The sequence below is a fragment of the Rutilus rutilus genome, assembly GCF_951802725.1.
Source record: "Rutilus rutilus genome assembly, chromosome: 23".
NCBI classification, from domain to species: Eukaryota; Metazoa; Chordata; class Actinopteri; order Cypriniformes; family Leuciscidae; genus Rutilus; species Rutilus rutilus.
In genome coordinates, this window is record NC_140233.1 from 5561802 (window position 1) to 5583454 (window position 21653).

At 38.9% G+C, this 21653-nt stretch overlaps 2 protein-coding genes across 2 annotated transcripts; both read left to right on the forward strand.

The window, feature by feature from the left end:
* The first annotated feature begins 1574 nt into the window (after nt 1–1574).
* prnprs3 (prion protein, related sequence 3) lies at nt 1575–12769 on the forward strand. The gene is made up of 2 exons (XM_084397241.1): nt 1575–1715; nt 9123–12769. Exon 2 carries the CDS (start codon nt 9125–9127, stop codon nt 10889–10891), a length of 1767 nt encoding a protein of 588 aa, XP_084253367.1. The 5' UTR covers nt 1575–1715; nt 9123–9124; the 3' UTR covers nt 10892–12769.
* A 3345-nt stretch (nt 12770–16114) lies between these two features.
* On the forward strand, nt 16115–17778 carry LOC311282785 (uncharacterized protein; the record flags this gene model as incomplete). The annotated part of the gene is made up of 2 exons (XM_084396793.1): nt 16115–16989; nt 17405–17778. 2 exons carry the CDS (start codon nt 16115–16117, stop codon nt 17448–17450), a joined length of 921 nt encoding a protein of 306 aa, XP_084252919.1. The 3' UTR covers nt 17451–17778.
* Between the last annotated feature and the right edge of the window lie 3875 nt (nt 17779–21653).

Here is a 21653-nt window from a genome sequence, read left to right on the forward strand (position 1 = left end):
AAGCGCTGTCATGTGTAGACAGCACAGGAGTTTTTTTTTCTGAATGGGAGCGGCTGACAGGTATCAACTCATTTTTTCATTACATAACTTCTTCTGACACAAATTAAGACATGTTCTGTCACTATAAGTTTCTCAGAATACAATAGTGGTCAAATACTGAAACTTGAGTCATATCTTTTTAATTATGTATAGTTTGTCAAGGTAATAACATTAATTCTGATAGTAACTTTGAACTATTTAAACAAAAAAACGCTTCAGTGCGGCCGGTGCACTGGCAAAGGTTAACAGCAGAGCCGTTAATTGTTCTGGTTAACAGGTTTGCCGAGAACCCCCACCAAAGAGTATAGAAGCCCAAGAGGCGAAACTCTGTTGTGTTATGGGTAACAGTCTGTAGATGGCGCTGCGGAGGCGCGTCCGCCATTATGGACTGAAAGCTGCTGAAATCGTTAGCGCCAGTCAATGGCAAAATCCATTTTAGTAGGTGTTTATAGTTCATATGTGCACTTGCTAGATTGCACATCTTTTTTGTACCTTTCCGCCTGTAATAGGACATTCATAGATTGTTTTTTTCTTGCCATTGAAACGTTCACTGTGTGCACTTTCACTGAAGATGTTGAAAAAACAAGTTGTTAATATTTTTGTGATATTCTATGTAAAATATTAACTGTTAGAAATGTTCATTTATAATTTATAATTTTTTCAAATCATATATATGGTGATGTTCACTAATTTCAAAATCAACATTGAATACATCTTATTACTTATATCTAATTACTGTGTGTCTGCCTATAGCCTAGCCCTAGCCTATATTATTTCATGAATTTCTGTTAGTCATATAACAAGGAAAATGCATAATAGTAACATAAATATTGATAGATTCAAGTTTTGCAGTAATTTTATAATTGTATCTTTGCAAACCGTATAGGCTAATGAAGCCGATTCAGTGGGGGACATACCCTTACTAAAAAGTACTATAGGAATCTTATAGTATTTTGGGACAAATTATTATAGTAATCTTATAGGAATACTATAGTAATTTGGGACATACTACAGAAGTACGATAAGACTACTATATAAATACTATAGCAGCTTTAAAATATTATAGAGGTATTACAGAACATCACAGAAGTATGTTATGTTCTGTAATACCTCCGCTATAGTATTTCTATAGTAGTCTTATAGTACTTCTATAGTAATATTTTGTCCCAAAATACTATTTTCCTAAGGGTAATTAGGCCATGCATAACCAACACATAGACGAATATTTTCTGTCATTTAACGTCATTTAACGTCGGTCATCCTCATTAATGTATTTTAATTTGTTTTCATATTTAGATATGACGGCCAGAAAAAATTACGTTATGTTAAGTTTTTGTTATGTCAAGTTTTTCAGTGCCATTGACTCCCATTATTTGTCGGCGTTTTCCTTCAGTTTTCAGTCCATAATGGCGGCCGCGCTGTCACGTCATGGGGGCAACTGTTGCTATGGAGCGTTCTATTGAGTTTCGCCTCTTGGGCTTCTATACTCTTTGCCCCCACGACAGTTCTGGTAAATGGTGTCAGAGGCAGGATTACGACCAGTACGCATGCGCAGAGGGCGGCAGTCCCTCATCTCGTGAGCGCGCACAGCAGTGGAAAGTTTCATCGTCATTAACGGCGTCGCGCATCCCAGGGAAAACGTTGACCCAGGACAACGCTCTGAAATCAACACAAAGGTACGTTAACTATTAAAACACGGTTTGTTATTAATGAAAACAGAGCTATTATGTTATGATTAGTCACTGGTTTATTGGAGCTACTCGTTTTGCTTTATAATAACAGGTGCCGTTAACACGCCTGATATAGCCTAGGTCCGCTATTTAAAGCATTTGTGAATTTGCTCCCGACCAGAGGCCCTGATTTTGTTTACATTTATTATATAATGGCATATCGACTTACAATATTTACATATTATATTCAACACATTCATCACCCTTGAACGATTAAATCATATGTTGTATAAAAGAAAAAGAAAATAAACTGCGTGTTGTTGTTGTTGTTGTTGTTGTTATTGGTGATATGATATTAGGTGATGATTTAGTTGAATATATTTCGATATATCAAATATGAGTATTTAGATGGATATTGTTCAGCGCATCCTGACGTAAATCCACGAATAGATGTTGGAAATGGCCTCCATACAATGAGAGACACACACACACCCATAAGATTCATAGACCGATACACACTAACCGTTGTCATTGCTGTTTAACTTATATACTTTTGTCCTCAGGCATGTAAGTTACTAAGATACTCAGATGAGCATGATGGGTTGTTAAACTAGACAATTATAGTGAAATAAAACATTGTGACGTCATACATTTGTGGACTAATCTGAGCACATTAGGGGGCAAGTCACGTTTTTTACTCCAGTGACTATTTGTCAGAATTGTCAAATATTGCTCCAAACTATAACGTCTTTACTCTGAAATTTCCTTCTAGAATGATAATTTTTATCAAGCTCATATATTTAAGTTCAGTAATTTCACTTAAATGGCAATGAAAATTACCTATTAATTGTTATTTAAGTGGAATTTCTGAACTTAAATATACGAGCTTGGAAAAAAAAAAGAAAAAAAAAAGATCATTCCAGAAGAAAATTTCAGATGGCACTTAGAAGCTTTTGCATCTGAACTCTTTATATATATATATATATATATATATATATATATATATATATATATATATATACAGTTCATGTTGAGCCTATTGATGTTACACTATGGGGCAAACTCACAAAGGGCAATGGACATTTAAAATGTTAAATCAAAAATATAAAAGGCAACAAATTTTAAAATCATTCTATACATGTCTAACATTTGTTAAAACTTGCCCCACCCTAACATTCATTGTGTGTGTGGTTTTACTGTGTTCATTTGTGCTACCCTAAAACTATTATAAAAATCTGATGATGCTGGAATTTTAGTTTGGAAGCTACAAAAATTATCCAATTTTGAGATAATTTGGAAACTGGATGTTTGAAGTCACCATGCCAAAGAAAATCTTAATTGTGTAATTGGGCGTTTGACTTATAGGTGCTGAGATACAGGCCCAGTAAACACAGTCTCTTTTATATGGAGCTGCATTGACACTGGATCTGAAGTGTCAGTTTCTTAAATGTTTATTTCAGTGTTAATTAGGAAAGGTTCGTGTAGCTCAGTGGGGATAATATAATTTAGTTATTTATTTATTATTGCTTTACTTGCTTAAAAAAATGTAAAGCATAATCATCCAGCTTTCATTTACCTTCTGCAGATTCCAAAGCTTTAAATAGTGTCTTATATATTTCTTGCTATTTAGTGAGTGTGTGTTAGGGCTGCACGATTTGGGGAAAATGTCATGTTGTGATTATTGAGGTCAATATTGCGGTTGAGATATAATAAACAAATGGGAGCATGAGTCAACTTGCTTGGTTCTCAAGGAAATTGCACGTACACAGATTACTGATAAAGCTGAGATAGCCTATGTATTTCTCAACTCAAACTAACAACAACAAAAACTAAATGCACAGTGTTTTCAAATTAAAATAATTAAAAAATTTAAATAAATAATAACATCTTTGTATTACTGCAAACTTGTTCTTGTCTCAATAGTACAGCTAAATAAAATAAATAGAACAAGAAATAAGAAAATTTGTATGTTGATGAAAATAAGATATTTTGAACATTCTGTCCAAACAAACAGGGACATTTAAGCAGGATGTAACATATGCTATTGCTTTGTATAAACTCTTTCAAAAAGGAAACTGGATATAAATGGTATTCACTCAATCAAACCACTAAAACTGTCATTGATCATTTAAAAAAACGAAGTAACAACTGGTATTTCCAAATCCTCTTTCGGTAACACTTTATTTTACAATGTCCTTGTTGCATATGTTACATGTACTTGCCAGAGTAATAACACTAAATTATGCATAATTATATGCAACTAACCCTCAACCAAATCCTTATCCTACCCTATCCCTATAGTAGTTGCTTAATATTACTCAGTACTTAAATGTATTAATTACACTGTAACAATGACACCTTAAAATAAAGTGTAACCCCTCTTTCTAAAAAGCTCTACTTATCACTTGAGAGTGTAGTGCTGCACGATTAATCGTATCGCAATCGCGATGTCAAGCCTACGCGATTATATGACGCAAAATGCTGCGATTTTATATTAAATAAACAAATTAGCACTGTTAACGCAATTAACGCAGCATCTGTTAATTTTTGGCATCCTTTGGCTAGTGTTACATGATCCCGCTCTAATTCATGCAAATGCTTTTAAACCACTCATGCGCGATAAGACAAAAAAGAACACGCTGTCAGTGAATGTCCTCCTGACACACACACACACACATACGACCCACAGATAGACGCGCGCCAGTATCATACAGACAGCGCGGCCAAAATGAATGCGCTGCCTGTGAATGTCCTGACTGTGACACACAGAAAGACTCGCGCTAATATCGTGCGTGCGCACAAAACAGCATGCCAGAATACAGCTCTCTTTCGAGCTTGAACGAACAATAACACACACAATTGTGCCAAAATGTCTTTTTGTCGAGTATCTTCATAACATAAGAGTAGTCTTATGATGAACGTGAAGAGTTGTGACTCGTGAGAGAATGAGGCACGTGTGAGATCCGCGTCTCTGTCAGCAGCGGCTGGTCTTAAAGGGACAGTAGGGGAGAGCGAGGTATGTTGTCACACTTTTCACACTGTCTATAGGCTTTACTGAGCACCATACATCAAAATGGTATAAATCTCATACCAAATGAAAGAAGGAAGTCTTGGGCACATATGTTGTATTCATAACATCTTCATATCTCATTACGGAGTAGACTGTTGAATAGCGAGTGTGCACTTGTGACAATTTGCCCCATTGGCGGGTAAGTTGTCACACTAGGGAGGGTAAGTTGTCACACTAGATTATCTAAAAAATAAGAACACAACTACTTAATTGTGAATATTGATTTTAATTTTTAAACTCAAAACAGAACTGGAAATATAAACATCCATGCCTGGAGATTCTGGAAAAACAATTATTTCAATCCAAATAATGCACATTTCAATTAAGTGGCAAAACCACTTTACTTTGAACTTTAAACTCAAACGTTCTATGGCTTGCACATAGATCCTGATAACTGAATGGAATGCTGCAGATAACCTGCTTAACTTAACCTCTGAAAAAAACAGATGCCCCTGTATCTGACTAATCGGACTCATCTCCAGAGTCACAATTCTGACACACATAAATTGCCTGGCTTGAGGTGCAAGCATCATGGGCCCAATTGTTGCATTTTACACATTTTACGCATATGCTACTCTGAACAATGCCTGAACTTAGTATTTTGAGCACTTCTTGGTTTTTTTTTTTTTTTTTGCCTCGCTTAATTTAGTACTAATTTGTTTGGACAAAAGCGTCTGCTAAATGACTAAATGTAAATGTAGCTGCCTTGTTTTTCATAGGTCCAGATTTCTGCTTCCCTTTCTTTTGAAACAGCTTTTTGCTAGATTGAGACTTATTCTTTTCTATTTCTAGTTGCTGCTTCACTGGTGTGTCAGTAAGTATTGCTGATTTGCATCGTTTTCTTCCTTTGCTGGCTGGTTTTCGGGGGCCATCTTTTGGATATGGCCGGATGTCCACTGGAGTTGGTAGCCCACTGTCAGCAATAGCATTGCTGGGTAAGGGTGAGCTGGTGATAGCAGAAGCAACTGGGCATGCTAGGCAGGACAGGGTTGGTGCTGGGGCTGTGTTTATTTGTACAGGGGCAAGTTGTCACATGTGACGACTTGCCCCAAAGTCATTGAGACAACTTTCCCCATATTGACATGTGAGCTAATGTTGGCTAAATCTCAAGTTTAGCTCAACATATCACTTTAGCTAAAGTACCAAAAGACACGTTACTGTCTCCTCTATTTTGTGCAAAATAATAATTTTAAACATTCATACCTAACAAAGTTGTATTGCATAAAATGTAAAGTGAATTTTTTTTACTTTTTAAGCAGAAAAATAAGAAAATTGTGCCAACCTCAGATTACAGTGATCTTGACCACATGTGAACAGGAAGTTGACTATAGAAGAAGAAGTCACATAAAGTGGCTATTTGATTTTTGAGATAGAGCCTCTAGTGTTGGAGTTATGGACAGTGTGACAACTTACCCGTGTGACAACTTACCCCGCTCTCCCCTACACAGTAGCCACTAATTATATCTGGCGCTAAAGTTAATCAAAGAACAGAGGGAACAGAGAAAAACACTCACTGCTCTTGACTAAATAACTTTTTTCTTTAGGCAGATTATCACTAATCTGTGTGTGCATTTATTTTCCTTGAGAACCAAGCAAGTTGACTCATGAAACCATTTGTTTATTATATCGCATAACGCAATCGCAATATTGACCTCTATTATCGCAATATGACATTTTCCCCAAATCGTGCAGCCCTACTTGAGAGGTGAATGAATGAATAAATGCAAATGTAGAGGTGAACCACTAGAAGGACCTCTAGGCATGTTTTCCTTGATTGCTTTTCCCTGAAGAGAAATGCGTTGTTGAAAACAACAGTAAGTGACGCACGTTCGTTGCATTTTACCAAGAAATAAGAGTGCTGTGTCTTACTTTAATCATTTCTATCTCATCGGCCTGCGACCCACCCGAAATTTATTTTTTATAACTTGGCCCTTCTGATCCGTATCCGCGGGTATAACGTGATCCGCGCATCACTGTCGAACGCTTAGAGAATGGATGCAGGCTGGGATCCCGCAACAGAACCGTGCCGATTAGAGGTATTGAGCATGTGACTGTAGTCGATAGTTTTGTCTACAGTCGGAGGCGGCACTAAATTTGACGGAGACGGCCGCCTCATAATTCTCTAAGCTCTTAAAAGTACAATGGTATAAAATATTTGCAGTAGCCTAATAACAAAAGATGAAATCAATTTAACTTAACGATGGCCAGATGAAGTCTCTTCCCAAAGCATTGGAACCTAGTCCACTAATTAAGCTCCACCGCTTTGACAACGCTAGTGCCGTTGTCTGTTGTGATAGCGACCTGACGCTGCTCACACAGGTCCCATGCAGCCAGTGCCTCTCTCAAGCCCAAGGCTATGTTCTCTCCCGTGTGCTCGTCGGGGAAATAGGATGTTTGCAGGCAGCGGCTTTTCAGTTCCAACTCCTCGTCGACAAAGTGCACAGTTAGGCTAATATAGGGTTCAGTTGTCCTGCCTGACCACAGGTCCGTAGTGGTTGAAAAGAATGTCAGCGTAGCCATTTCCAGTTGATCCTCGCCACGCATTTGTTGTTAAGCTTAGGGATTGCAACTTGAGAGGAATAGTTTTGCGATGGGAAGCTGGTACCTCTTGTCCAGTGTGTGGATCATCTTCTGGAATCCCCCTTTGCTAACGGTGTATTTGTTCAGCTGTTTCTCTACTAATCTGGGCTTTCACCGTCATGCATTCATCATACTTTTCAGGTGCTGAGAATGGGTTGTTATGTCCACACATGCATTTATTTATTTCATAAAATCGCAGCATTTTGCGTCATATAATCGTACAGGCTTGACATTGCGATATGATTATGCAGCACTAGTCTGTATACACTTACTACAAGATGTTGATATCCATCGTAGGAACGAGCCAATCCTCTTTACAAGTATGACGCAGTTTGAAATCGCTAGTTCATAGATATACTCATTTGAGATTCCATTTGAACGCAAAAGAAAAACTTTACCCCATTATTATTGGGCTGCCCAGCTAGCATCGATAGTGGCATGGATTAACAACGATGTGGAAACAGGATGGGTTAGCATAGAACAGAGGGTTAAGCAAACTCTGAGAGTGTGGACAACAGTTCAGAAAAAACTGAAAGGAGTGGCAACCATATCAAGGGCTATGTCCATAGCAGATAACCCTGAGTTTCTACCCTCTAGGTGGGATGCTATTTTTAAAAGATGGACTGAGAAGGGTCTTACCATGATTGATAGCTTTTTGACGGAAGTACATTGCGCTCTTTCTCTGATCTTAAAGAAAAGTTTATGTTATCATCAAATGATTTTTTCAGATACCTACAAATAAGAAACTATATTACAAATCATAAGGAAAAGGAAATAATTAAGAAAGCCCCGACTAATGTGGAACAGTATTTCATTGCTATAATCAAACAACACCCATTACATAAAAAGCACGTCGCACATATACAGCAGACTACTGCTTGATTCAACAGATAATACGTTCCATATAAAGACAAAGTGGGAGTTTGAAATGAATGATCATACAGATAGAGGATGAGACTTGAGTAAACATATGCAATTATGAAAATTATGCATGTAGATCTGCCTTTTACTCCCCTGTATTTTTTGCTTGAAGGAATAGCCTACCCCAAGATTTTTGTAGTCAAGACCAGAGATATGTTCTGCATGTCCTCCTATTATGTGCACGAAAAACTATTACGATTAATTGGATGAAACCACACCCACCCAAAATTAGTCAATGGAGAGAAAAACTTAGATCTATATATAGAATGGAACATATGACTGCCCAACTCCAACTGAAAATGGACACTTTCATACAAAGGTGGACACCTATTAGTATATATATTGAGGCATTGAGGGTGAACTGAACTGATTGGTGTGAAACTTTTAATTATTCCCTGTTGTATAAAAAAAAAAAATTCCCTGTTTTTTCTTCTTTCTCATCTTTCATTCTACTATTGTATAGTGCTTTATGTATTTTCTTTTTCTTTTCTTTTTCTTTGGGCCACCGTGGTTGTCAAGAAATGTTTAGTTCGTTGTTGTAACATGTTAAAATGTATTTTAAAAAAAGAAGAAAAACTTTACCCAATCGTCACTATAGCATTTTTGTCATGAGTAAAGTTTGGTCATAAGCATTGTTGTTTGGTCAGTGAAGGCCTTGTTTCTGTTCACATTTTCGCTCCTGAATTTCTGTTATTGACTCTGTATCAAGTGCAACTTTAATATTAATAATTACATTATCAGAATATTAAGCATAACCAGTCATGTATGTAAATGTGACATACCAAAATTGACAACTTTGAAAATGATCTCTAATTCTTTTCATTGAACCTCTCTTTCCACAGAGATGGGTCGCCTAACTGTACTGTTTCTCTGCCTGGCTCTTGTGGTGTCCGTTTTGGCCAAACGAGGTGGGGGTGGTAAAGGCGGATTTAGCTTGGGCAAAATTGGCTCAAACAAAGGTGGAAGCAGCACAGGAAGCAAAGGTGGCACCAGCAAAGGTGGCAGCAGCAGCAATAAAGGCACCTCACATGGGACAAACTCGGCCCCTGGAAACTATCCTCGCCAACCTCAAGTACCAAACCAGAATCCACCCCCCTATCCCGGTGGAGGCGGGTACCCAAGCCAGGGCAGATATCCACCAGCTGGCTCTAATCCAGGTCAAGGAAACCCAGCCCAAGGTAGATACCCAGCCCAAGGTGGCTACCCAGCCCAGGGTGGCTACCCAGCCCAAGGTGGCTACCCAGCCCAAGGTGGCTACCCAGCCCAAGGTGGTTACCCAGCCCAAGGTGGTTACCCAGCCCAAGGTAGAAATCCTGCCCAAGGTGGCTACCCAGCGCAAGGTGGTTATCCAGCCCAAGGTGGTTACCCAGCCCAAGGTGGTTACCCAGCCCAAGGTAGAAACCCTGCCCAAGGTGGTTACCCAGCGCAAGGTGGTTACCCAGCCCAAGGTGGTTACCCAGCACAGGGTGGCTACCCAGGGGGAGCAGGTTCCAACAGGTATCCTGGACAAGCCGGAGGAAACCCCTATCCAGCTGGAGGCTCTTATCCAGGTTATCCAGTCCGAGGAGGTTCCAGCCCTAACCAGTTTGGTGGAGGTGTTGCAGGTGCAGGGGCAGGGGCAGGTGGATATCCAGGAGCGGCACAGTATCCTTACTGGAACCCCAACAACAAAATCATGAGCCCAGGCTATGGGGGCAATTATGGTGGCTATGGCCAGGGGGGCAGATCACCTTTTGCCCAGTCAGTGCAGGGCATGGGAATGGCCCCTAATAGCAATTCAAGGGGATTTGGCAAGCAGGCAATTATGGCTGCTGGCGTAGGGGCGGTGGCCGGTATGGCTCTGGGATATGGCATGGGAAGTTTCCCTCGTCCCCGCTTCAATTTCAACAATCCACAGGAGGAATACTACTACAATAACTACATGTACAAACGTTATGGCCAAACTCCCCCCGAAAGTAACGTGAATGGAAACCCTAACTCTCCAGGCGGCAAGCCAGGCGAAGCAGGATCGACCTCTAGAGGCGAAGCAGGATCGACCTCTACAGGACAAGGAAATGGTAACCCTTATGACATCTTCCAGTATCCTCCACCAGAGTCCTATGATAAGTACATGGACAAGTGTATGAAGAGGACTGACTTGCTTCGGGAAGAAAGACCAAGGAGATCCATTGACCTCTTTGAGGCTCAAGCAGCAGAAGTAGGAGATGATCCTAACGGCGCTCAAGAAAATGCCACAAAAAACAACATCACTGCTGAAAGCACCAGTACAGATGCCCCTTCATTTATAGTCTCAACCCCAGCCGAAATATCCAGTCAACCTCAAAAGCAGACCCAGGAAGGAGTAGCAGAAGCCAGTGATGATGACAGCGACACTGTTAGCATTATGGAGATTGGCTATCCTGTACTAATTGAGCAAATGAAAGCACGACGATGTGTGGAGCTGTACATGGCCTATGCGGAACATCATGCAGAAAAACAGGTGCAGGATCGCAGTGCCGTGGATACTAAACCCAACGCCAATAGTGGTGATTTACCTGGACCCCTTGGCCATGGAGTCATGCTACTCTTTACAAGCATTCTGTCTCTTATCTTCAGTTGCCTGCTACACTGACATTCTAGAAAAGGATAAACCCCATAAAGCCATTGAGTCAGACTGAGGAATGGACCGCTTACACCTATCGCATATAATCTGAGGAATTTGTCTTGGGTGTTGTAGAGACTTAAGACAAGGCATTCTCAAAGGACTACTTGAAGATTCGACAAAGTACTTTCACTTCTCACACTGACTCCTCGATAGTTACTCCACTAAATTGCAACATGAGCCACCTAACAATTTGACACGAGCCTACATTTTTTTAGTAGTTTCCAAAAGTTTAAAACATTGGCAAGTTTTTCTACAACATTCACCTTCCATCACTGCCTCCTTCTCGCATGTGGTTTGATGAACACTTACTTCTCTTCCAAGACAGCATACTGCATGAACACTTTATTATCTCCAGTTTAAACGTTGTGCACGGCATTGGCATTTGAGTCATTGTTTTCTTCTAGCAACAGCTGTTACAACAAACCATGATTATTTTTACGACATGAAATGGTGGCTTCCAGTTCTGTCCTTATGATGGTACTTCTACTTGCGTAGTTGAAATTGAAATTACTTGTATTTTTATTTTGATTGTTTAACTTTAGACTGTTGACTTACCGATTAACATTCTACTGATGTACTTATTTATTTTAAATTAATATTATGAACATTTAAATGTCTTTTCAAAGTCCTCCACTGTTGGTTTTGTTATTTTTACTTCTCCGGGGCCGTTCATACAGAGCATTATTTTGCGTTCAACTCGATTGCTTTTCTATATAAACATGCACCACACAAAAATCTTTGACCAATGAATCTTTTGCAGTAATAACACTGTGTTTTTATATTGCCGTATCAAGCTGAAAGACATTAAGCTTTTAAACACTTTGTGTGAAAGGCTCCTTTGTGAACGTTTATGTAATCATAGCTGTTTCAACTAGATATGTACGATAATACTCCTGCGTATCAGTTTCATTCATATCAGACGTACTATGACAGAAACATTCATGCAGCTCATCCACTGCTCACTGAGATAAAACAATATTTTATATAAAGTTGGATCTTTATTAGTAGCTTGGTGCTGTGGTTTCTCTGAATATTACTGCCGAACATTCAATTAGATTATCAACCCAGCTTGGCACTTGCTAAATCATTTATCTTAGCAGGGGTTCTCAACCACGTTCTTGCCCCCCTCACGCACACACATTTTTGAATCTCTCCTTTGTCTGACACCTATTTCAGATCTTGGAAGTCCATACAAATGAGCTGATGACCTGAAATGGGTGTGTTTGATTAAAGCTACACTGTGTAGGATTTTCTCCCATCTAGCGGTGAAATTGTTTGACTACCAACTGAATATTACTTTCTAGCCCCTCCCATTCCGAGGGCGTTTTAACTCCTACGGTGGCCGTATTATTTCAAATCTGCCGGCAGTCACGAGTAATCTCTCCCTCGCATTCGTCACGGTGCCACTGAGTGTCAAAACGCGAAAGGCGAAGCTTGAATTTCCAGGTATGTCCCTCTTTGGCTAATGTATTTTCAAGATGGAGGCGCAACATGGCTGCCGCCAGTCGAGCGACTCGCTCGTATGTATTCTAAATGGCAGATTCTACGCTTACGAGAATACTTGATTAGTTGGTAGAAGTAATTACACATTAATGAGCACATATAATTTTGAAAGAACAAAGTGTTTTTTGCGAAGAATCAACTTAAAAAATGAGCAGTGTTTGGGTGGCTGAGAACCCCTGATCTAGAGGGAATGTGGCAACCACTGGATAATCAGCAGAAGGCAATGCTTAATGCCTTATTGTTACTCAGCTGCATATGTAATGTTATGCTTTTGAGATGTTGTGAATGTTGAAAGTGTATAATGTTACCGTCACTGGAATTAAAGTGATTAAATGCACCTTAGTTGCGTGTCTGCCTATTTTCATTTGATATTTTCTTGAAAAAAGTCATCTAATAGCCCTCTTCTTTGAAAACCCTGAACAAAACTATGCCAAGTAAAAATAACCCACTTAGAACGAGGCTAAACATAGTTTTAACATTTAATTGAGGCTAGTATGTCAGTTCATGATAATGTTTTGTTTACAGACATCACTTGATGTCAAATGTAGAATCTGGTCCCTGAAGCAAAACCCAATGAGAACAGAATGTCTATTATGGTTTCAGGTAAGCTAAATGTTCAGTGTGTTGTGAGAGTTGGTCTTGGAGGAGTCCTTTTGTTGTTGTTTTTCCCCCTTTGATATTTGTTCAAGTGTACCTGATTTCCTCAAGTTGACATATGCACCCATTCATAATGAGACTGGCTAACTAATTACAAGCTTAAATGTACCCAAAGTGGAAAACCATAAGCCCTGTGTGATTATAAGACTATTAGGAGTAGTGACAGAAACCAAATACAGGGCTAATTGTGACATGCAAGGGCATACCTATCAGAACCATTCAACCGCCTGTGTTTTTTAGAATACAAGTTAACCCTTGGGAAGAAGTCTTTAGCCCAACAGAGGATCACAGGAGATAAAAATCCCCTGTTTGGAGATCATTACTGTGGTTAATCAGGCAGATTCACACATACACAAATATAGATCACAATATGTTTTTGTTAATGATGCAATTTGAGAGCAGACAAACAATTTAGGATCATCTTGACAGGCTTTTCCTTCAGCAAGATGCCATTGAGATGATCGCTCAGAAGGGGTCAAAGTGCATTTTGAGTTTTCATGTAGTGTGCCGAACTGGATATAGATGGTTACTGCAACATGCCGTCTCAGCAAAGAAGGTATTAGCAATGCATATAATACAAAACCACATGCCAAAAAGAGGACACTGGCAGTGAAAGAAAACTAAAGACTCAAAGATTCTCACACCTAACAAGAGATTGTGTATATAGGCACATTTTTCCAACTCAACTGAAAATGATCATGTGAAATCAAAGGATTTTCATAGAAATCAAAGGACCATTGTTGGTTTGAATTGGTTAAAGGTCATAATATCCCAGATAAAGTATTCATGTTGTAGTCTTGATCTTGAGGTCCTCGTCTTGTGATCTCATAAAACTGCATAAATGGATGACAACATAATTTCCACAGCTGGAGTTCTACTACTGGTCCACTCCACTGCGCTGCCATAATCAACTTGAATCATCCATCCATCCATCCATTTTCCAAACCGCTGGTCCAATGTGGCTAAAGCGCAAAATCCTACAGGTATAATTCCTTTTTAATTGATTATTAAATTAATTAAAGTTTGTACATGCTAGTTTCCATGACAGAGCTCAAGATAAATCTTTTCATCTTACTACTAAAGCTGCCAGTTTGCAAAGTTTCAAATGATTATTAAAAAGCAAGCACAAACTGCAAAAGCGGCAGCAGTTTTGACACAGTCAGTGTCTGAATTCACTCTCTCGTTTTCATTCCCTCCTTCAAGTGGACTATATTAGTGGAGTAATATAGGGAATAGTGAATGAGGGTATAGGTGGCAATTTCGAACACAGCCCAAAAGTCTACTAACTAGCTGATGAGTTGAATCAGGTGTGCTTCCAGTAACGAGGCAGGAAAACACAAGATATCTGCGTCCCGATTCAGAGGCTGCATCCTTCGAAGGACAGTCTGGCCTATGGAGGATTGTTCTTGTCGCCTAGAAACTGACAGCTTCTGTTTTTTTTTACTGGACTTTTTGAAAGTTAAATTCAATTGTCTGACTAAAAACAAGGTTTACAACCTGTCTAAATATGTTCACTGTGGTCCATTTCTGTACATATACTAAAGAGTACAAACTTTATAAAATTGCATCTCTAGCCCTGTTTCCACTGGAACTACCTGGAACAATTTGTCACAGGAACTTTCCCCCCCAGACCTGTTGTTGTCTGCGTTTCCATCGCGGTCTAAATTACCATGAAGTTTAGGCAAATTAGTCCGGTGACATAGGACTGCGCGCGACTTTTCAGTTCCCGCTGGATTTCGTCCTCCGCATATAAACTTAAGCCAGCATGAACCACGTCGTCGGTCCATCGGTTCTGTTTTTTAAACTCAATTGTTGATTCGAAATGCAAACAACTCTTACTGCCCTCACCGCAACAGACCGCAAAAGAATGCTGATTGAAATAAAATGCAGCATGGAGTCAACCAATCAAAATGCTGCATGAACTCAACCAATCAGCATGTTCAGTGCCCAAGTCCAAAAAGTTCCTGAACTTTGAAAATGTACTATCTTGCGCAGGGACTTTCTGAGGGGGAAATTTTTACCTGGAACTTCATTTAAACCCTGGTTCCTGCAGTCAAAACACACAGAGTACCACCTCAAAGTCCCTAGGTCCTGGGGATAGTTCCTGCGGTGGAAACACGGTTTCTGTAAGATATAAGAACAAATTTGAACCGCTTCAAAACTTTTATTTATTTATTACATTTGTATCATTAGATATTCGAGTAATTTAAAACCCAATACTTACATTTAAAAGGGTAATCCAGCAATTTCTCTCCCAAAATCCTGTCATCATCGGCACGCAATGAATTCTGCAAGGCAAGGCTGCGAAGGATCCATCTGTTGTTTCCTTTATTGCCCAGGAATCGAAAGACGCATTTTGAGGCCGTATTTGAAGGATCCTTCATATTGGGACAGCCTTCGTCATGCCGCTGTGACGCAGTCGGCCTTTGACTTCAATTCCATCCCTTCTCCAACGCACCTTTAAATTAATCCTTAGCACTTTGATTAACTGGTAGCTGTCATTTGACTACCCCTGTCCTAGAGTGATTAATAGCATTTAGGTTCAGATGATTGGCTCAAAACAAAACAGCAGAATTGAGCAAAGATGGTGTACATTTTGCATACTTCAAATTGCATACTTCTGGATAAAGTTGTAGCAAAATGTAAACTGCTACCAACATTAGGGTTATTATTGCTGCGGGACATTACCTAAGCACACTATATGAATGTTGCATATGAATAAAAATGTTGACACATCTATGCAAGGCCATCAGATCTCTTTCAGAGAGAATTGAAAGTTTTAGATTTGAGAAAAACACCAGTGCAATTTAGATGCATTTCATTCAGCATGCTACAAGAAGTTCTTATCATCGGATTCTTATGCTCCAATTAACATTTTGAAGTAAAATCTTATTAGCTTGTTGTTTTGATGATCATCTGTCCCAGGAGAGACCTAATGAGACCACCTTCGTTCTTGCGCGCGTTTTTAAAAGCATTGCAATGGCTCTATTCTTTCTCTTATGGCTGTATTTACAAATACTCTTATCACTCATGAATATTTCTCAGAGCAATGTGGGTCTTGGCACCGTGCTGCCTCTTACTAGTTTCGCGAACGTGCTTTTGTTTCTCTTCAATGTAATTCTCGCCACCGCCATCATTTTCCTCAACGTGTCCGTGTTTCTCTCCATCATGATGAACAGATCCCTGCGCAGCGAGAACCGCTTCATGTACATGCTCAGCACGAGTCTCAGTGACTTTTGCTCGGGCGTCTCCTATTATTATGCTGGAGTTCTGGATGTACGAGATTATTTTGAATCCCCAACACGCACTTTCTATATCGTTCCCACTTTCCTGGGTCTGTCCTATATGGCGATTCTGGCCGCTCAGGCGGACCGGTACCACGCGGTCTCCGCGCCTTTCAAATACTCGCAGCGCATGACCCGAAACAGAACATTACTGGTGATTCTGGCTTACTGGCTTTATGCTTTTTTGATTGTGGCTGTTAATAATCTGGTGACTGCTGGGGTCGCTAGGAGAGTGACGAGTTTTGGTACTTTTGTGGCGAACATTTTCACCGTCATTATCATGATTGGCTTGAACGTCAAGCTGTTTTTCATCGCCAGATTTCAGCTAGAACGCGAACCGGCGAGCGCGGAACGGGACAACAAGCGCGCGTCCGTTTACCTCATTATAATAGTGGCTGTATGTTTTTTGATCGCATGGTTGCCCATTTTTATTCATGTTATTGTGTGTAACTTCGCGGGGTCTACGTGCTACACGTTCAGAAATGAGGGTTCAGACCCTCTGCGCATTCTGCCACGGGTGAATGCAGTTCTGACTCCCTTATTGTACATCAGGGGCTGTTCTGCACTAAGGAGCACCCTACTATGTAAAGTCTGGAGAACAGCATGCTGCAAGAGAAAAGGGTAAACTCTCCCAAGTTCTCTTCGTATCTCTTGCACACACTGGTGAAATATGAATGTAATTATAACCAGACCATCTCTGAGACATTATTTTTTTAATAAACTCACGTTCAAATTCAAAACAAACATAGGCTAATTGTCAAATGTGTATTTCTTATTATTAAAATTATGTATTTTATACATTAACTCTAATAGGCTGTATTTTCCAAAAGTGCTTTTATGAATTGATCATTTTAAGTATTCTATAGCCTATATTAAATGTTTATAACATTTATAAATATTAACAATATTAATATCGCCTTTCTTGTAGAGCTGTGGCTATAGGCATACATGCAGGCCTTCACACATTAAAAGTCACACACTGAATATCTTTGAAGCACTTTGACCTTTAAAGATTTTCTTTCCCTTTTTTTCTCAGTGTGAACCCTCTGTCAGTGAATGAAGCTGTTGTCTTCAAGATGTGATCTTACAAGCCAAAGCAAGAAAGGACAAGTTTAAAAGATCAAGTGCCACGTGGAAATCAAATCTCATTTTACATTTGCTTCTAGCTGTTATCTGGTTTCTGAAAACCAAAAAAGTCACCTGTAATATCACAAGATATCTCAAATATCACAGATGTTATGCCTCTTTCTCCACATGGCATGAACATGCAATATTCATGAGATATAAAAAAAAATTTGTGCCTATTTTACATGCATCTTTGCTAGATTTAATTGTCTGAAAAAACTGAACTCTTACTGCTATCAGAATAATTTATCAATAAATTCCACAAGGCCTTGTGGTTCATACATCATATCATGACTTGAATGTTTCAAAGTTTATTCCAGTCATCTTGACTTTAAAGAAAATGAACCCAAAACACAATTCAGATATATTGTGTAGGCTACAATGTGTAGGTCTTTTTCATTGTGTGTGTGATTTTTAGGCTATCAGTGAATGTTTTAATGATCATAACAGGCTCCTACAGAGAAAATGTTAACAAACTTAAGACTAACATGTATATTATTATATATGATTAATATCTAACTGGCCAGTTAGATAAAGTATTTTGTCATTTAATCAGATGATTCCGTGTAAATATAAACCATATGGGAAAATTCTGAAGAACGACCAGGGACAGCGTGAAATTTCTGAGGTAATGTTTATATCACGACAAATTATATCACCGTTTTATGAAAATAATATATTAGTGATATTATTGGTCATTAAAGTAAAGGTTAACTAAAATGAGTTTGATAGAAAAACAACGAAGAGAGCTAGCTAGGCCTACACTGTAAAAAATAATACACTATATCTACTCAATATTATTTACAAGCAATACTATTCATTTAATTCCAACAAGACTTAAGAATTGAGTTAGAATTAATCAAATGAGATCCTTACAAATGAGTAACTGCAATTAGCACACAAAACAAATTTAAGTAAAATTTAAACAAAAATATTGGTTTCCTTGGACACTATTCTAATAAATACTATTTAATATTTTTGTGTTGAATCAAAACAATTCTAAGTTGGTTTTATTATTTTTAATGAGTGGATTAATTAAAATAATTTAATTAAATCGGGTTAAAATTTCAAGAATGAATAACAGACGAATTGACGAAGATGAATTACAAACTCTTTTATTATTGCCAACAACAGTCACAGAAATGGCATCTGTTAGTACTCTGAGTGAATATTCGCTACTCTTTATCAACAGAACTAACTGCTTTTTTTTCCAATGACCTTTTAAGGCATATTAATTCACACAGGTTGAAAACGGTTTCAAAACAGCTTGTGAAAAGTTTCACAAATTGTTCAAAATACACAACGGAGTTGCGTTGTTTAAAGTAAAATAGATATAAAAAACAAGGTTTCCACATTTTCTGAAAACAAAAGAAACTGATGTCTTAGATTACACTAATAACAATCTCGTATTAAAACAGCAGTGTAAACTCTGTGCGACTGGAGACTGTGTTCGCTCTGAATTCAGTGCATACGGTAGATCAAACCAAAGAGGACGAAGCAAGCCCTGGGAAGAAGGGCAAGGCCTGTAAAAACTCTTAGGGCAAGGTGTCAGTTCACACAGGATGTGTGAACAGTTCAAGTTTGCAGAACAACTTTTTTGGTGTTTCTCTCTTTCTAGGCACAAAATGTTCAAAATAATTGCTCAAATGTAAGGTCTTTGTTAGGCAACATGGAACCACAGAACGGATTATACTACAGACAATCTTATTTTAAGACAGCAGTTTAGACCTGAGTGACTGGACTGGACTGGACTTTCTGAAAAACCTCAAAGGTATACTTCAGATGCCTGGGATAATGGAGATTCAGTGCATAGGTCAAACCGTGGAGGACACAGCCAGCCCTGGGAACACCTTCAAGGCCTGTAAGAACTTTCACGCCCTCGAGTGTCCTTTGGACTGTCACTTGAAGCTCCTGTCCTGGTCACAATTACTGCCATCACAAGGCGTTCAAGTCCTGTCTGTTCTTCATTGTCCTGCAACATTAAACAGCAGTGAGACTTACAAATTTAGATACATTCGTTTGATCAGTGTTGTAAGATACAGATAAAATCCAATCAATGATTACCACTACCAACGATTGAAACTACCAACAGAGGTTGCTGAATAAAAACTTAATGGCACTGTATTATATTCTTAACAGCTTACAGGTACAAGTTGTTACTATCATTAAAAACTGATTCATTTTGGTTTATTACTGTAAAACTACATTCAGGCTAACTGTTTTGTATAAAGTGCTATACAAATAAACATGACTTGACTTATTGAATGTTTTCTGTGAAAGTCTATGAAATTAATTCAAGGCAACACAACTCAGTTGTTCTCACACATATTGGTATTTGTCAGCTTTAGTGTTTGAGTATCTAAATGCCATCACATTTACAATTTAAAGGGGTCCTGTTATGCTTTTCCACTTTAGTTAGTGTGTAATGTTGCTGTCAAGCATGAAAGCATATTCTAGTACACCCTACTAAAGACTTAAAAAGAGCATAATAGGACCCCTTTAATTTACTGAAGAAGGTGAAGTGCTACCTGCTGATCATTAATAAAAAAAGAATTATTAACTGGCCGGCATTTTGAGATCGCAATAGACGTGAAGGACTATAATGCGCTAAGAGCTCGCTCAAGTACTGCGGAGCTAAACCATTTAGTGCTTTGTAGGTAATCAGCAATATTTAAAAAATGTATACAATGTTTAATAGGGAGCCAATGCAGTGTTGACAGAACTGGGCTAATATGGTCATACTTCCTCCTGGTTCTGGTAAGGACTCGAGCTGCTGCGTTTTGAACTAGCTGTAGTTTGTTTATTAAGCGTGCAGGGCAACCACCCATAATAGCATTACAATAATCTAGCCTTGAGGTCATGAACGCATGAACTAATTGTTCCGCATTTGTCACTGAGAGCATATGGCGTAATTTTGATATATTTTTAAGATGGAAAAATGTGGTTTTACAGATACTAGTCACGTGACTTTCAAACGAAAGATTGGTATCAAAGAGCACACCCAGGTTCCTAACCGACGACGAAGACTTAACAGAGCAGCCATCAAGTGTTAGACAGTATTCTAGGTTATTACGTGAGGACGTTTTTCGTCCAATAATTAGAATCTCTGTTTTTTCAGAATTTAGAAGTAGGAAATTACGAGTCATCCAATTTTTTATATCAGCTGCATTAAGTTAATTTTGTGAATTGGTAAGTTTCGTTAGGTTTTGAAGAAATATACAGCTGAGTATCGTCGGCATAACAGTGAAAGCTAATTCCATGTTTCCTAATGATATCTCCGAATGGTTGCATGTACAGAGTGAACAGCAACGGTCCTAGTACTGAGCCTTGTGGTACGCCATACTGAACTTGTGATCGATGAGACATCTCTTCATTTACTGCTACAAACTGATAACGGTCAGATAAGTATGATTTATACCATGCTAGTGCAATTCCACTAATGCCAACATAGTTTTCTAGTCTATTTAAAAGAATGTTGTGGTCAATGGTGTCAAATGCAGCACTAAGAGCGAGTAACACTAATAGAGAGATACCACGATCGGATGATAAGAGAGGGTTCTCAAGTCTCACGCATTGGCCGTGAGACACACGCAATTCAACCAGTTCACACGCTCACACGCCACACAGTGTATTTCTCACGCTGAAAAGGCAATGCCAACCAAGTTGTCCTGCAAGCTTTATATATAACGTTGTATACGAGGCGCAGGCACACAAAGTGAAGTTTCCTGCCGCCAGCACGTGTCTCGCCCAGATTGCGTTCGTTACTAGGCAACATAGATGCGCGAACCATAGGCGCGAACACACGGAAGTTGACGGAAAATTCTCGGCCGCCGTACGTTCGTTACTAAGTAACCAACAACATCACGCGAACACACGTCGTGATGGAGAAGGTAAGTTGGAATTAAGAAAGCTCGTCTAACATTTTTAGGCCAGAACATTAAATATATAAATGTTATCAAGGCGTCAAAATGTGCAACAAACACTTACAACACAAAACACATTTCATAAGCTGGAGTGTGTATTCTTGTGTACACACACACACACACACACACACACACACACACACACACACACACACACACACACATGTAGTGTTTTAATTTTTTTATGGGGACTTTCCATAGACATAATGATTTTTATACTGTACAAACTGTATATTC